The following is an 18051-nucleotide window of genomic DNA, read 5'->3' on the forward strand; positions in this document are numbered from 1 at the left end:
TCCCAACAATGTAAATTTGTTCATTGACTTACTTGCTCCATAAAATTTGTAGTTAAAGGCCTTGTTTGGTTTGAATTCAGAGATCCACTGAATCGATTCAAAAACTCCTAACTTGATTTAGTAACTAAACATCTTTTTATTTTTTTTTCCATATCTAATTAAATTTATTCTTAAAAAAAATTAAGATTAAAAAATAAGACTAACGAATTGAGTTCAAAGCTTAGCCTCGAATCAAACTAGCGCTAAACTCTTTTCTTGTTAAGTAACTAACTCATGCTATTGTTTAATTGAAAGGCAGATTGATGATCATAATGACACACAGTAAAATGTCTGATTACAAGTTACTACACTTGCATAAAATTAAAAGTTTATAATATCAGAAGGAAGCTTTCTCTTAAATTTCCTTATAGAAAAGTAAGTGCATTACATACTCAAGCTGGCCCATTCTAGCACCTCAAAACTTAAATGGCCAATAAAAAATAATGTAACAGAGAAAATAAGTGTTGCATATCAAAACTTTGGCGGTGTTACCCTCCTAATTGTAGCAAAAGATTCCATACAAGCACACTAAATTAACTTTTGAATCTAACACTGCGGCTGATGTTTGTGTTAATTCCAGATAATTCACCACCATATGGACCTGTGGGCTTCCTAATGTCACGAACTTGCCCTTTCCGTCGAACGACAGCCTTTTGGTGCTTAATCTGAACAATAACATAAAGAAAATGAATACATCGTAATGAATCTGCAATTGCATTCAGATGGTTGATTTCAATTAATAAGACATTAATACCTTGTATTTCTTTCGTGGAATTTTTGCAGTTTTCTTCCTAGATCGAGTAAGTCCTCGGTTCTTCTCCATCTGCAAATATTAAATATAGGTTTACAACTACGAGAATTATCTAACTTACAAGGTTCTCCCAGGAATAGGCCTAACCTGATATGTGATCTGCCTCTTGCCATCTGCTTCATTTTCCTCCAATAATGGAACAATGGGTGTCCTGTCACATATTTGATGAGAATTCTCCAAATATCAAAAAATCATAATATTACCACTATAAGATGAACAAACAGCATCTGATATTTTTCTCAAGAAACGTACTATGCTTTATGAAAAAAAGAAACATACTTTGAATATATTTGCTCTTTCGCAATGAGTTTTTCAGCACGTCGTCTCTTGACCTCCTTGTAAAATTCATCTTCTGACTCTCCTGTTTCATCATCTTGGGGAATTAAGTCCATGGACTCTCCTTCGAGATGTCCATCTCCATCTTCCATATCTTCATTGTCATCATCATCATCATCATCAAGAGACTTGGTCCCCACTCTTGCAAGAACACGAAGCTCATGTTTCCTCCGCCTCTCACCAATATTGTCTCGCTTGGGCAAGTCATCATCACCGGAAGCAAACTAAAGGATATGACATTACAGTCCATGTTAATATCAATTCATTATAACAATGTGATGGCAGTCTATGGACTCTTCTTGAAAAAGAAAAAAAAAATGTGATGGCAAAATATTACCAAAATGCACCTAATTCGTAACTACTATATCTTGACGGGAAGAAATTATGAACCAGAACCAATTGTAGAGCACTGCACACATGGAATGCTGCCAAACATGTTCTTTTTTTCAAAAAAAAAAGCATGAGGCTTTAAGATATTTTAGCTACATCCTCAAAGAAGCCAGGTATACTTAAAAATGCGCACAGCAAATGCAGATATATCCAATAGTATCATATAAGGCCATGTTTGTTTTGAGTTTAAAGGCACTCCCTGAACTCGTTTAATGACCTCTAAACTAGTTCAGTAATTAAACATCTTTTTATTTTTTTCATATTTAATCAAATTTATTCTTAAAAAAACAAACTAAGAAATAAGACTAACTAATCGTGTTTGAGACTTAATCTCAAACCAGACTTAATCTCAAACCAAACAAGACATAATCTACTAGAGCATCATAGCAGCATTGACAACTATACAGTAATTGCTCTACTCCCCAAACATCCACTTTGGAAGAAATAATCCTGAAAGATCAAAGAAGAGACTATATTCTTTTGAAATGTTCCAAAGTGAAATTCTAAATTCAATGAATTAAGTTCTAGAAATCTATTTATATTACAGAAATGCCTAATAGCACCTGGTGCAAAAATACCAGGGAAACTCTTTAAGTTATCATGATGGACAGTAAAACAAAAATTTACAGAACTCCTTGCTAGATGATACAGCCAAATATAGTCTAGGGTAACTAAAGGCCTGAAAACTGGGATTTCTTTTCAACTTAAGGTGTGAAAGAACATTGTCATTCATTCAGCTGTTAATTCATCTAGCTTTCAGGGAATCATAAACTCACGGATATGACTATTGTACTTTTTTCATCAGCGAACAGTTGTAATATGTTTGGTCAGTTAATTTAGTAATATCATTGTCAACAAAATAAATGGTAACATTTGTTATAATTATCAGATAGGACAGTAGTCCTTAAAAATGGACATGTACAGCATATTACTTCAAGCTTTAGAAACAATTGCAGTCTGAGATTCAGTCATTCAGAAAGGTTTCTGTGTCATTGGTCAAGGCAGTTCTAGCCGAAGGAAATCCTTTGACAGGAAAATATTGCCAAAGCAATAATTTATGTGAAAGGTAGTATGTGCTATGCTGCTAAGCAAATGCTACGCTAACTTGGTACCCAGCATGGTAATGCAGCATGTGCACCTGGCCTTCCTTGTCCCCTGTTGGCCATCCGGCATACATTTTCTAATTAATATTTAAAAAGATTTTATACAATGTAAGTAAAATCTCTTGGATATATTACTCCGATTACTAAACAATGAATAATCTTTATGTATATTTATATAAACAGATTGATTTTACCAACGAGGGCTGTGCCGACTGGCACGGGGCATGCCGGTTGGCACTTACTGTGACGACGGCCTATCGGCAAACGGCACAAGGGGTGCCAGACGGCACCCCTCTAAGAGGATCCGCAACATAAATTTTTATTTCACTTGATCCGACCCGACCCGCCACGCCTTTCTCTTCAGTCTAGGGCATCCCGTCTTGTGCGATTGGCGATTCGGGGGCGACAAGACGGCGGCTAGACGACAGCAAACGACGATTATGAGGTCGGCAAGGAGCGGCGACAACTAGTCTATGATGAGCAACGAACGGTGAAGGTGAGTAGTCTCCCTCATCTTTTTCTCTCCCTCTCTTGTGGCACAGCCGGCATGACCTACAAGTGCCATGCCACGTGCCATGCCGATCGGTTGTTGGCACGGCCATCCATGGATTTTATCATTTTCTTCATTTGCAACACATGAATAACTTAGGTAATAAGAATCTAAACAAAAGCTAAAGATCAGTCCCAGTACATACTTCTGAATCATTCTAATCTGACAATGTAAAGACTAAAGAAAAGGAACACCAGATAAAGAACCTCCAAGCATGTGATTTGAAGACCATACATACTTTCATCTCAATTTTGATTACCTTAGATTTGCTTGCTTTAGTTGCAACCAGTTGGGAGAGTCTACTTAGTTGTGTCACATTTTGCTGCACCTCATCATCAAAATCATCTCGTGTTTCAAGGTTCCTGTTAAGATATCCACAATATCTTATATTAGCACTTAAGCGCATTTTTTAATCTTATATTAGGACATAAGCATGTTTTAATTTTTTAACACAGAAATATTATTCAGTCACAATGAAAGAAAGCACCTATTAACTGGCTTTGAAGCATGACTCGGCAAATTTTCTGGCTTTGACTTTGTGAAATTATATAAGCCTTTCTGCTTCAACTTAGCTTCTAAATTTTCTCTTACTTTCAGCATTTCCAAACTTTTCAGGCCCATTTGAACATCCTGCTTGGCACAAATCTTTGTTAGTTAATCACATTAGACTACTATAATGTCAATGATGGATAGGTTTAAACCTTTGCCTCAGCTCTCTGCACAACCTTGACCTTCTGATTGCTGCTTCTTTGATGATCATCCTTTACAGACACATCCTTTTTGAGTTTGACAGCTTTATTTGCCTGCAGTATTACCCGTAATGAGGCATAGAAAATTTCAGTACTAATAAACAAAAGAACACATCACAGAGGAACTACCTGGCTTATTTCATCTGCTGCAGCTGATCTGTTTAATGCATCTGTAGTATCTGATGGAGACATTTCCTCAGCTTTTGAATTACAGAAGCCATTTACAGTATCCTGGCTGACAATGCCAGTCTGAGAAGGAAAGTTCTGATCAATTTGCTTCATCTGTCAAAAGACCATCTATTAAAAGTTTGACAATGCCAGAACCTATGAGACTAAGTGAATTATTAAAGAAAAACTCGCATAAGAGAACTAGGTACTCCAGAGTCTAGATGCACCCTGTTAACACAAGTTTTGACAAAAAAGAAAGAAAAAGAGGAAGAAGCAAAAGAAGATAACTGGCACACAGAGAAGGGCCGGAGGAAGAGAAGGGGCAAGGAGGAAGAGCAGCTAGTACAAGGAATAAGCTAATGTTTTCAAGAAAGGGGCAAAACCTTTTCCAGCATGTTTTTAATCTCCACCAGATGGGTAATTACTGGATGATCTCGAATAGAGTGTCCCTCAGCTTTGAGAAGAAGATAGAAACCAATTGCTTGACAATAGGTCAAAAGCAGAATTTGTTTCACCTTCAAATTTTGCATTTTACCTTGCTCTATATCATTTTCTTCTTTCACCTTCAGAATAAAAATTATAAAACATCTTTGTTACAACAGAAGCAACGCACTAAAAACATCAAAACCATCAGTAAATCAAAGAACATAAAAAAATAAACATGGAGGAGAAGAATACCTTTTATATTTATGCAGATAATAATTGGAAATAAATATTTATACGAGAAAATACAACTCATAGCAACAAAAAGAACAGCTTACCTGCTGTCATGAGCATATTTAAGTTTGTCCAGAAATTAAGCAGTAAACAATTAACTGTGTAACGTAAGACCAAAATAACTAACCTAGAAATCAAGAAAACAAGATCAACAGTATGTCGCACAGGCAAGTTGACAAGAAAAATAAAACTTGTATGATTATGAATGTTGGAGTTGCTCCTGTTATAAATATAAAGTATCAAATTGAGTTTCATTGAGCCTTGTATAAGCTATTGTCCAAATCAGATCAGAAACCTGGCGTTCAGTCATTTCCAGGGATATGTGCAATTATGTTTGGCTTCCAACAGTGGATGGCCAGATCTACTACCATAGAAGGATTATGTTCGACTTGGGAATATCAAATAATTGATGTCCTGAACCAAGATCCTTTTTTCTCTCTCTCTCTCTCTCTCTCATCTACCCCAGGGATCACGTGACGCAGATCCAGCGGGCTCGATCTCCGGCAATGTTGGATGAGTATTCTTTTTTCTTCTTTTCTCTTTTTTTTCTCTCACTCTCTGACTCCCCATCTTTCTTTCATTTCTCTACTCTCTCTGACCTTTGGCGAGCCTCCTCTCTCTACTCTCTTTCTAACCTCTCCCTCCCTCTTTCTTCCTCTCTCCCGCTCTCTTTTTTCCTGCAGTATCAGAGACAGAGTGGAGAGAGAAGAGGGGGATTGTTAGAGAAAGAGGGAGGAAGAGAGGGGGAGAGAGAGGGAGGAAGAAAGATGGAGAAAGAGGGAGAGAGGTCAAACATAATTGCAAATATCCCTGGAAGAGAGAGAGAGAGAGATAGGGGGAGGAAGAGAGAGGGAAAGAGAAAGGAGAGAGAAGAAATGAAAAAAAGAAGAAAAGATTCAAAAGAAAGAATGCCTTGCGGTAGTAACGGAGAGAGAGATGGAGAAAAAGAGAGAGAGGAAGAGGGTTTTATTTTGACAATTTTAAATTATTGTCTTTCATTTTTTGAATTTGATCTTTGTTTAGGTTTAGTTTACATTGAGAATTAAATATCTCAACAAAAAAAAGTCACATGATATTGACATTGAGTGGCAATATTACAGTACTATTGAGTAAGATAAAAGACATGTCAAATACAACTTGTATAAAAAGGAAATGAGTAGCAATATTAGTTGTATGAAAGAATATTTGGTTGAAAACAAAGAAATATAGCAGCTTGTATTCAAGTGGTCATAAAAATCAAAAAACAAATATCGGCTCATCTAATAAACAAAAAGAAGGATAAATAATTTGCACAACAAAAATAGTTAATAGTTCAGTAAGAATTAATGCCTAACTCTGTACATATTGATGATGATAGCAGTGATCGGAGTATGAAGGATGATAAGGAGAGACAGATAATCGACATAATAAAATAGAGCAAAAAAATACATAGAGAGGAGAAGAAGATGAGAAGAAACAGTGGTAATAACTTTCAAAGATCTAAATCAGTTCACATATAAGGAAAAAAAGAATATGAATACAACAGTTCTACACCTAAGATTCCTGATGTTAAAGCGAATTCTAAAAATATTGGATATAAATACATACCTTAAGAAAAGAAAATGAGCCGTTCAAAGATAACTATCAAGATAATTCTCAAAGAGATAAAAACTACAAAGAAACACATTTGAAGGGTTATCATTAAATTTTTCTTTTATAACCATATTACTTTTAATATAGCCGATAGTCTTTATTGTCATACTACGGTGGATGTTACATAATTAGTAAGGCATAATATTTCATCTCCTAGTTTAAATTATATTACTACTAAATATCTTTAGTTAGAGGTAGATGGGTTTATACTTACATTGAGTCATTTAAAAAATATTCGACACGAATATTTGATTGTTGGTGTGTGATGGGTGGACTACACAAAATAAAATAAATATAATTAATTTCTTAGTGTACTCAGATATGAGAATAATACTTTTGAAATCTATAAATGTCATTCTTCATTTTAAAAGTGCAAAGTATATTTTTCGATTGATAAATGTAGTAAAAGAAATAAGTGAAAAAATAGTGATCCAAGTGGAAACAAATAATGAGGAAAATCAATGTTTTCTTTTAAAGGCAGCTACAGATGGCGGGCAGGTCACCCCAATGCCTAGCACCAAGGTTGAAGGTAGGTGACAAGACATTCTAACATTTTTTATATAAAAGAATAAAAAAATATATATATGGTATATTTCTAATTTTTAATACTAATATAAACTAGTGATTTACATATCAAAGCATGCTTACTGTTCACAAACTAATACAGATAATCTATCGGTGATATACCTATTGCTATTAGATATTAACACAGTTAATTACTAATTAGTTATTTATTGTTACTGTAGCAGTGAAGAAAGCCAATAGTGAAAGGGAGAAAGAGGAGAAAGAGAAAAGGAAAAGGAAAATCGAGAGGAACTTACTGTTACGACGGCGACCTTTCACATTAGTGGCCAAACTGGGAGGTGGCCATCGAGAGTGAAAAGGGAAGAAATCAAGAAAAGGGAAAAAGAGAAGAGAAGGGTTTGAGGGGTACCTCACTCGCCGCCGTCAATTTCTTGCTATTGCGGAGATGATTGAGAAAGGGGGATGATCAAGAGGAAGCATTTTTAGAGCTCAAATTGAGAGAGTGAGGGAGAGAACGATTGGGGGTTTTCTTTTTAAATGGTTACTGGGTTAGGCGATTAGTGAATAGTGAAGATCCGACCTGAAAAACTGAAACTTACCTCCACTACGGGCTAACTTGCAATTTTATTTAGCGAGCCATTTGGCCCGCCGAGCATGCCCTAGCGACTAGGTTGCCAACGATTGGCCGCCTTCCCTATTGGTGGGGTGGCCAGTGTGCCACCTTGCCACGGCGGCGGCCATGACTACTTTTCAAAACAATGAGGTAAACTATAAGGTTGTTGGACAATCACTTATGGTGAAGAAGTAATATTTATATTGAATGTCATATGTTTCAAATTATCTTGATCTCATATTAAAGGATACTGTCAAAGATCCTGAAATTATCATGGTCATACATGAAAGTCAAAAGTTGACAAACTTTAACCATAGTTGAGTTCTTAATTTATTTAGATGACTAGTGGTAGAAGATCATCAACCCCGATCGCACTAGATTTGTCACTCATTTTTTAGTATTGGAGAACATTATGCGCTACAAGAATAATATTATACGAATATTTACATTACAAAAGTGGTCCATAAAAGTTAAAAACATGAAACTCAAAGATCAAATATTAGGTAAAACTTTGAAAAACATAATTCTTTGAAACATATTTTGAGATAATATTACAATAGCCTATAGTATGAGTCTCTTGTTAAGATATTACGACTTGTAAACAAAATAAGGATAAACCTAAAATAGATTTCTTATATAAAGCTATGGACATAGCTAAAAGTCGATCAAAAAAATATACATATAGGCAAACATTACAGGATGTGGAAGTTGGTTAACTCCAGGTGAAACAAACAATGCATTGAGATATACACACTACTAATAAACATTTAATTCACTAATTTATTTTTTTCTAAATATTTTAAGATTTAAATTCTTGCAAGTTTCAAATTACATACTATTTGTTTTAAGGTTCATCAGTATCTTATAAAATATACATAATATCTCAGGATAATATAACTAAATAATGGTCCATTTATAGATGGGAGGATGCACCAAATTTAACACTAATAATAAAAAAGATCTTAAGTCAAACTGTGTCTTTATCATAATGTAAAAAATATTAAATTATCTTCTCCTTGATTCACACCACAATAAATAGGTTAGTAAATTTAGTTTTCTATCATTATTATATAAGATTGAGGGAGAATTTTAAGAAAGAATCAAGATAGAAAATTATCAACTAATTGATTTAAATTATGTTCTTGATAAAGACCCTTTGACTCGATATATGAAAAAAGTGGATGATATGTTATTAGATAATATAGATAACTCATAGTTAAATGTGGCATTAGAAAAAACCGCAACGATGGCAAAGACTGATACAAGTCATTCAGCAGTGAAGGATATACAGCTACTAATAGCAATAATAACCTTAATGATCTTAAAGATACATTTGATGGTGAGATCATTCATTTCACATCTGCTGAGAGAAGTCAAGGAGACATAGGGATTGAAGATGGAGAAATTAATAATGTACAAAACATATCAGTGATGTCATAAAAATATTGCTTCCTATAATTATAGTATATCGAGTATTCATTATTTGGAGTCGTCACAAGATCCATCTATTGATTATCATCTTCATTATTATCAGATACAAGATCTATATGCTGATTATTAATTCCACAACAAGATTCATCTGATATGACTAGTATGATACAATCACTCTTTTGAGTAAGTTAATATATTTTTATTTTTAGGCTTCATATGTGAGTAATTATTATTTTCTTATTTTGTGGGAATTATTCCTAAATTTTTAGAAAATTTTCATAATTATTTTTATATAATATTTAGAATTTATATAATTAAAAAATAGTCCAATCCGATATGGGCGGCTGACACTACCAACATGTGTCGTTCTTCCGGATTGCTAATCTCAATCTAGATTGAGCTTTAGACCCTTGTTAAAGAGTAGGAGAGAAAGAGAGATAAGAGAAACAAATAAAAAACGATAAGCGTCAAGATTTCATAGTTACTTTGTAAGTTCCTTTCCAAAATGATTGCAATTGAATACTTAATGTTTCACAAAATCTTAAGAATATCAAGGAAAATAATTGGGCATTGTTTCATCATATGGGAGCAGCAAAAAAAGGAATAAATCAATAAACTAGTTATAATGCATGCAGTAGCAGATGAGCAATATAATCTAACGTAACAATAGATAATATTAATAACTACACATACTAGAGACTGATTGAGTCATTGACATCTAACAATATGTATTTGTCATACATGTGAAAATGCATTCTTACATAAGATATTTATCAACTACCTTGGTTAGAGCTGGTTTAACGTTTTCCAGCTGCTCGAGTGCCTCATTCAATTCTGACAGCAAGCCAACTAGTTCAGGAGCAGAGCTGCAATGAAAGGAAATAAGGAATAAGATACAAATGCCAATAATAACCCAATTTTACACTTCAATAGAGTAAGAACATAGTATCCAAACCAATATAAATAATAGATGTAGTGGAAGAAAGGCTAAACATATATTCAATTCAGCTAGCTACACATAAGCCATTACCAGTTAAACATTCAGAAAGAGTTACCAAATACTGTTGGTATAAAACCTTTTGAATTTTCTTAATTAAATTCCCTCAGGAAGACTTAAAAGAGAAAATTTATTTTCCTACTTCATAGAAATTCAAGGGACCACCTATGCATTTAGGTACCATATAAATAAAGACAAGATACGATAATTAATTAAAAAATAATTTTGTTCCTTTAGATTGTGGAAAGTAATGTACAGCAATTTGCCAAAAAAATTGAGAAAATTATTTAACAAATTTGGTGAAATTAGCCATCAGTTTGAATACTCTCCCAATTTTAGCCAAGATTTTGAGATAACACTTGAGGAAATTTGGTGTATAAATAACAGATGATAGATCTACCACAAACTTCAGTGTGAACCCCACATTATTTGAGACCATTGAAAGTTATGTCAAAAAAGTTGTACAAAAACAAAGTTTTCTCAATTCTTGAATTGTTTAAATCTTATTTTCCATGACACTAGCTTATGAAGACTGATCAATGGAAATTAACATGTGCAAAACCTAAACATAGCATATTTCAAACTTTAAACATTATTTCATTGGGGTCTTTGTTTTTCTTGAAAATGAGATAGAAGAGAGGCTATACTTGGAAGCAAAACACATGAAAAGCAAGCAGAAATTCAAATCAAAAACCTCCCTAAGCCTCCTCCCTTTCTCCCTATAATTCTTCCCTCTCCACTCTTTTAGCTCAAAATGAAGTTCCTGACCTCAATCAGAGGCTTAATCCTCAAGTAGAGCCAAGCAAGAAAGTGCATGGAGGCACCATTTTTTTAGTTTTCTCAATACTAGTCTAAAATGGTTTACCTACATTTATATAATAAAGAACCAAAACTGGAACCACCAAAAGCAGAGCCAAAACAGTGGAAACCAACTGAAGCTTCCCAATATTTTGTTTTTTCAAAAGATCAAGACAAAAACTGAACAATGAATTGGATTGAAAAATATCCTAATTGAGACCTATACTAACCAATTGCTACTCATATTAATTCAAACTGGGAATCCAAATTCCAATTAATGTTAAAAGAAGCCCACAACAACCAAGTACATAAAAATTTCCCAGTAGACCTCTTTTTCTCTCCCGCACGGGTTATAGTCACTATACTAATATTTTCAATCAATGCACCAAGTGGTCTCAGAAGAAACCAAAGACAACTAATATGATTATCCCATATAATCCAAGGAGATGCTATTCCTCGGTTGTCTCAGGTATATTTACTTCATATACATCGTCTCTACTAAATAACTACCATGATCATCTAAGCAACAATATTTCCACCCAATTGTTTTCCAACTGTCTATTCAATTATCATAATGTATGCTCAATGAGGAGAGTAGCTTAGAAGTTAGAAACAATTAAGAATTCTCAATGGTATAACAGAACAGATTGCATATAGTATTCCAAGTCATAAGCCATTTTCCAGATGAGATGATAATTTATAGACTAAATGGTGTTTTGGAACAAATGCAAATATATATCTTTCAAAGTAGATTTTAGGTGGAACCCAACTCCAACTGGTCTCCAACTTTTTATTATATTCAATTAGATTTCTCTAGATTCTTAGCATCTCTGTTCTTTTGTTTCCTATTAGAACTAGGGCTAGTTTGGTATATGGCTGTCAAAATAATCAAGCCGGCTCGAGCTCAGCTCGATTACACCCTAATTTGGTATCAGAGCTAGGCTCTATCAAACTCGGCTCAATTACACCCTAATTTGGTATCAATAAACAGCTGTAGTCTCACAATGCAAATAGAAGCTTTTTAGCTTTTTTTTTAACCTTGTTTATCTTCTGTCTCGAGATTTTTGTCTACTATGACAAGATCTAGCCTTTTACATCTGAATTTACATACCAATAATGATATTTTCCTTTTCTAAAACACCTGAGTCACAATCACATCATAATACTCTAACATAAAAAATCAGAAAAGAGAAATTTGATAAAAGAATAACTGCTCTACTGTCCATGATTTTTTCAAAAAAGAAAAAACAGAATTTTTTAGCTACCTATGTAATTGAAGGAGATATCTAAAGTGCAAAACATCCTCTCATAATATGGCTAAGCAAATAAGTTATAAAAGCTATATAATAGAAAGGAAGAAAAGCATACCTGTATACAATATCCATTTGCTCGTCTTTTGACAAGGAGCTGACATCTTTCTTTACCATCTCATAACTTTCAAAAGAGCTCCCCTCAAGTGTACCTTTTATCTTACGCTTTGTCATGGCTCCTTTTACAAGCAGGCCATCCTATTTATGAAAATCCAACTTTCATTAAAGTTAACCTAGTGTAATGATCCATATAACATGTACCCCCTAGTTTGTAAAAATTTCAGAATTGTAGTTAGCCTATGTACTTAAAAGACACCTCGAAGTACATACAGTAAGTTACGTGATGTTCCATCCAAGATTCAATCTCGAATCAGAAGTTACCCTCATGCTCACATCAGCCATAAAAAAATTTGTTTTCTATGCATATTTCCAAATGTTAAGAGAACAGAAGAGCAATTCTCATCACCTTAGGGATTTTGTCCTGCATGTCAGAATCACTTTCATCTTCGGCAGCTTCTAAGCCAAAGTCTTCCATTGAAAGAGATTTTGCCTTCTCACGCTGGATCCTCAATACTTCATCCTCCTCCTCCTTGGGAAGATCCTCATCACTTGATTGAAGCTGTTAATTGGCATAAAATACATTACTGACTAATAAAAGAACTGGTGGAACTTATCAACAGTGCAGTATATGTATATATAGGGAAGCCACTGAAAGTGACAGAAGCTCCTTACCTCATAGTCAATATTATCAGCATTATAATACAAATTCTTGTTTCTACCCCACAAAACCTTTCCCTGTCGGCCTTCTTCCTCTTCCTGATCATCCACCATCTCATCATCACCTCCTCCAAACTTTTGCTTTAAATACTTTGCCTGTCTTGCAACTAAGCATATGAACTCAAGTCAGAATGTCACTGAGTGAATTCTCTCATATTATTAAATATGAAATGATTTTTAGATATATTAATTTAAACATACTTCCTTAAATCCATTGCACCAACCAAAATAAGTAGAACCACTGTCCTAAATACCTAAGAGCAATTGCAATAATCAATCTCCACCAGTAGATATATAATATTTTATCAACCTAAGGACTGTCATAGCTCTAAATCAAAATTTTCTACCTCTTATTTATGGTACAAGCCAATCAATCATTATAACGAGTACAAGTTCACCTATCGCTACTTACCCTCTTTGCCTATGAAGAATATTTCCATGTCTGCAAAAGTTACTACGAGTCTGCAATCTATCTCTAGGATAACAAAATGAAATGACAATATTCAAATGGCACAGCATGGTAAAGTGTTACTAGATAAATCAAAATCTGTCTTTGCTTGCTCTTCTTATGTCCACGAGTTTAATGCGAGAAGGGGACCTTCATATTTCTTGTGCAGTTATAGTAAATAACAATGCAACAAAATCTCAATAGGTTGATACAAGTATGCATAAACGAAATATTCAAGACTTTGGGAAAGGAAACCATAATCAAGTGAAATATGACGCACAACTAGGCTTGACTAGGAGACTTACATTATAACAACTGCAAACAAGAAGGAAAATATGGAAATTTAAGGATATTCTTGTGCAAACAAGAAGACAAATTCAGAAACCCAATTCAACATAATTTATTGACATCACTTCGATAAAGAAAAGGAAACTGGTTCTTCAACTCACAATTTACATAAAACTATAAAGCCAAATCAAGCGCAATGGCTTTCATGCGAAACTCTGAACGGCTGGGTTAGAAAATGCAAGTCCAAGAAGGTGCAGCAGGAAGGTAGATCACATCAAGGATTTTTATTATGGTAGAGTTAGAAGCCAACATTAAATTTACATAGTACAGAATTCCAATCTTTACTAGAGCACAAGCAAAAGCAACCTGGAGAACTCCAACCTAAGGTACAAATAACATTTGTCCTCATAAGCGAATGAGGAAAAGAGTTTCCTACTATCAAAATTATTTTAAGGAATGCTACATGAGAATCACAATGAGTGTTAAATGTTAAGAGGTTTTGATGTTGACAACTAAACAAATCAGGCTTTACTTATGATATGTACATCTGATAAATGCTTAAATATTTTGTTATACTACCTTAGACGTGCTTGAATAATCTAGTCATGCCTGTACTAGATATTTTATCAAAGGCAACACTCACCAAAGAGTTCATGTATTTGGGTCATTAATTCTTCTATAAGATTTCTTTTTCATTGAAACTTCATACTTCAAGATACTAATTGGAAGAAATGAGAAAAAAAAAAAAGAAAAAAAGATATGGCTCAAAACCCTCAACATTCTTGAGAAAGAGGTTTCTAATATTCTTTTATGATAAAAGTCTTATGAAGAGAAGTCACACTAAGAGAGACTACTAAGTAAAGATTTCAAGGATAAATGATACCTTAAATACTACTTTATACTTGATAGGTAATGGTGGTCCAATTTTCATGCTTATCCCAACATAGGCATCTTAAGTAGCACCCTAGAATTTTCATTATCAACTATCATAGATCTAGCTTACCAGATGTAATAGATGTATATTCTTTCGATAGCTTTCAGCCATAAAACTATTTTTCATGTCTAACAGAGTAACAGATATGGCATTCCCTACCTACTGAGAAGCAATTGGCAGGCAACATGCTGTGAATAATCTGTTGTTTTAAGAATGCCTAATATAATATTAATATGACATGTAAAAAGTCAATAAATATATCCATGAACCTAGATATAAAAAATAGAAAATGCCTCAATTAACCTTTTGCATGAGAATATTTCCAATTTTCCGCAAGATGGTTTATTACGAGATTGAGAGAAGGATAATTATCCATGTTCTCTCATGTGTCCTTGTAAACATCTTTAGGACGTCAAACACAGACATAAAATAGACCAGTTTCCTTACTCTTTGCAGCAAAGCCTTTAGGTGGAGTACCATCATCAGCCTTGTCAATATCATCACCATCCTCACTTCCACTATCATCACTGTCGTCATCAACACCCTACAAAATTATCAAATACTAAGAGAGAAGGATCATGATTGCAGATATACTATGAAATATAACTAGAACGAAATTATTATTTGTTAAAAGAGCAGTAATTACACTTACAAGGAACTAATAACTAGTTACTTTAACCAACTATAGAACATCAAGGTTGTACATATTATTATTAGCATTGGTGGATTATGTAGAAAGTTATGAAACTATAAAATAATAGTACTCTACGATATATACAGTTTGAAAGCAGAAAAAGGAAGAAGAAATAAAAAGGAACAGACAAAAAATGAAGGAACTTAGTTCTGGACCAATAGCAAGTAAAAATCTAGATATGCATATTAATTCTACGATTTAAGTATCTAATTAACGAAAAGAGCTTGAAACTCCTGTCTATCTTAGTTGAGGCAAACCAACTTCAACTATAATGTGTGTCCACTTGCATATAGCACCATTGAACATATAATGACAATTGATAACCATAAGGCTTCCTAGTTGTAAGACTAAAGATGGATAGATTATTTACTCACCTCAAAATCAAATACAGGTTCCTCCAAGTCCTCATCCTCAGAACCGTCATCTACAATTATTTAAAACCCAATTCAGAAAACAAAACCTACAAATCAAATAACTCAAAGCAACATTATCCCAACAATAAGAAATTCATTATCTGCATACAGACCGTCGTTGACGTCGAGAGGAACCACATCGCGTTGCTTATGAACTGCAAGATTGGATTTTTTTTTTTTTTTTTTAAGACGGAATTAGAATCTGTGATCCTGAAAAACCTAAAACTCGATGATCAAGCGGTTCTATCGATTTGTTTCTCTTACAAGCGTCTATCTCGTCGTCGCTGCTGGCTTCCCTAAGCGTGCGGTCCTCTTTCTTGTTGCTCTTGTGCTTGGAAGCGCTTCGCGAGAAATCTCTCCGCTGCCTCTTCGACCCTTTCGCCATTGCTCCGACTGCTCACTTCTGCTACAAGAAGAGATAGAAGGCGCGCGCGAGAGAGAGAGAGAGAGAGAGAGACAGCCGGACAGGAAGAGGGGGTCGCGTGGAGAATTAAGTAGGGTTTTCAACAGAGCGAAGTAAACGAGCCGACCTCGAACGAGCTGAGCAGATCTCGGCTCGGCTCGAGATTATAAATCAGCAAGCTCGAGCTCGAATCGAACCGCAAAAATCCTAGCTCAAAATTAGCCAGTGAACGACTGTCAGATGACGGCAATTACAACGGCATTGACGAAAAAGCGATGCCGCCGACGAAGGAAGAAAAGATCAAATTTGACATTTTTACCAAGTAAAATACTGTTCAAACGAATTTCAAAACTGCTACAATTTTTCCCATCTCACCACCATATGAAAAATCGTTGCACAGGACGACTATTCTCATCAAATTTATCATAAACCAATCAATGAATCGATGACCAAAACAATTATTTTGTTCAAGATCTCTTATAGCTTCTAAAAAGGTTTTGCTAAAAGCGAGGTCTTTTCGGTAGCAGTATGCATATCTATTGATAGAAAGGCCTTAGTCCCTGTTTTACCATAGTCGTTAGTAAAATTATGATCTTATTAGCATTTTATCTTTTAAATAAAATATTAATTTTATTAATATTTTTCTTTAAAAAATCATTGAGAAGCTTAGTTTTTTACTGGGAAAAAGGATTATATCTTTTGCACATAAAATGTTGAATAATTAAATATCATATCGTAAAAAAATATTAAATTGCTAGGGCTTCGAATTACATAGTTTTCAAGATCATAACTTTCTAATTAATAGTTCATTTTAAACATATAATATATTATTATAAAATGAATATAATAATTTTAATTAGAACTTAATTGAACAAACAAATATAGATAAAAATATAAAAATATAAAATAAAAATATAAAGCATTGTAACTTTATGCTCAATTATTCATTGTGATCATAAAATATATCGTAACAAAAATATGAGAAACATATATATAATTAAAATAAGACTTGGAATTAAAATGTTGAATAATTAAATATGTTATCGGAAAAAAAATTATTAAATTACTAGGACTTGGAATTACATAGTTTTCAAGATCATAACTTTTTAATTAATAGTTCATTTTAGATATATAATATATTAATGTAAAATAAATATAATAATTTTAATTAAAATTTAATTGAATCTTAAATAAAGAAAATATAGATAAAAATATTAAATAGCGTTATTCATTCTGATCATAAAATATACCGTAACAAAGATATCAGAAACATGTATATATTAAAATAGCGTCGTGAAACTTTGCAACAAGTCGTACTTAGAAATGCGAAAAAATAAATAAATAGCTCATCTAAATTTTCTAATTTTTCTCATAGAAAATGCTACAATAACGTTTTATTATTTTTATCTAAAAATAAAATGTTGAATTTATTAGTGAACAGATAAAATAAAACAGACATGTTTTAGTATTAAGTTTGATGTACGATCCATTTTAGTAAATAAAATTAAGGTGAGGGCTAATTTGGTCAAAAACCAAAAAAAGAGGCCACCCTAACCATCCCACTAGGCCTCTATATATTCCATTTTGGGTATAGCGTCAAATGCCTACAATAAATATGTTGGCGGACGAATCAGGACAGCTGGACTTGCACCGAAATCTTTCCTCCGTGCTAATTCGAGCCATTTTTCTCTTTCTTTTTAAGAGAATTTTACAGATCATACCCTCTGTTTTATCTATTTTCTTATTCATACCTTATATTTAAAATTTTTATAATTCGATCCTTATATTTTTTTTTATAATTTTAATTTAACCCCCTCCGTTAATTTAAGGGGTACCAGCAAAAAAATATTAAATAAAAGTTATAAAAAAAAAGTGTTGGTTACAAAATCATTGAAAATGGGTGTAAATTATAAAATAGATAAAAT

General features: G+C 33.5%; 1 protein-coding gene across 4 annotated transcripts; it reads right to left on the reverse strand.

The window, feature by feature from the left end:
- Positions 1–377: 377 nt before the first annotated feature.
- On the reverse strand, positions 378–16279 carry LOC140761607 (protein THALLO). Of its 4 annotated transcripts, none has more exons than XM_073099015.1 (17): positions 15988–16279; positions 15837–15878; positions 15685–15734; positions 15064–15160; positions 12902–13053; positions 12636–12788; positions 12228–12367; positions 9846–9930; positions 4530–4709; positions 4103–4260; positions 3937–4042; positions 3717–3859; positions 3489–3591; positions 1130–1410; positions 938–1001; positions 794–862; positions 378–704 (listed from the first exon to the last, which is right to left on the reverse strand). In XM_073099015.1, exons 1-17 carry the CDS (start codon positions 16106–16108, stop codon positions 573–575), a joined length of 2076 nt encoding a protein of 691 aa, XP_072955116.1. In that variant the 5' UTR covers positions 16109–16279; the 3' UTR covers positions 378–572. The 4 variants fall into 4 exon arrangements, with proteins under 4 accessions (XP_072955116.1, XP_072955118.1, XP_072955115.1 ...); XM_073099017.1 differs by having other exon boundaries at positions 3937–4032; positions 4108–4260; positions 15988–16275; XM_073099014.1 differs by having other exon boundaries at positions 3931–4042; positions 15988–16275.
- Positions 16280–18051: the final 1772 nt, after the last annotated feature.

This window comes from Typha angustifolia, chromosome 6 (genome assembly GCF_048772165.1).
Source record: "Typha angustifolia cultivar Huaian chromosome 6, ASM4877216v1, whole genome shotgun sequence".
Classification (NCBI taxonomy): domain Eukaryota; kingdom Viridiplantae; phylum Streptophyta; class Magnoliopsida; order Poales; family Typhaceae; genus Typha; species Typha angustifolia.

Bases quoted from the DNA above. Each gene is read 5' to 3' on its own strand.
- LOC140761607 (XM_073099014.1), bottom strand. From the start codon at position 16,108: ATGGCGAAAGGGTCGAAGAGGCAGCGGAGAGATTTCTCGCGAAGCGCT. The intron at 9,931-12,227 runs GTATGCTTTTCT...CTTTCATTGCAG, and splicing joins CAAATGGATATTGTATACAG to CTCTGCTCCTGAACTAGTTG. The intron at 1,411-3,488 runs GTAATCAAAATT...CATATCCTTTAG, and splicing joins CTAAAGCAAGCAAATCTAAG to TTTGCTTCCGGTGATGATGA.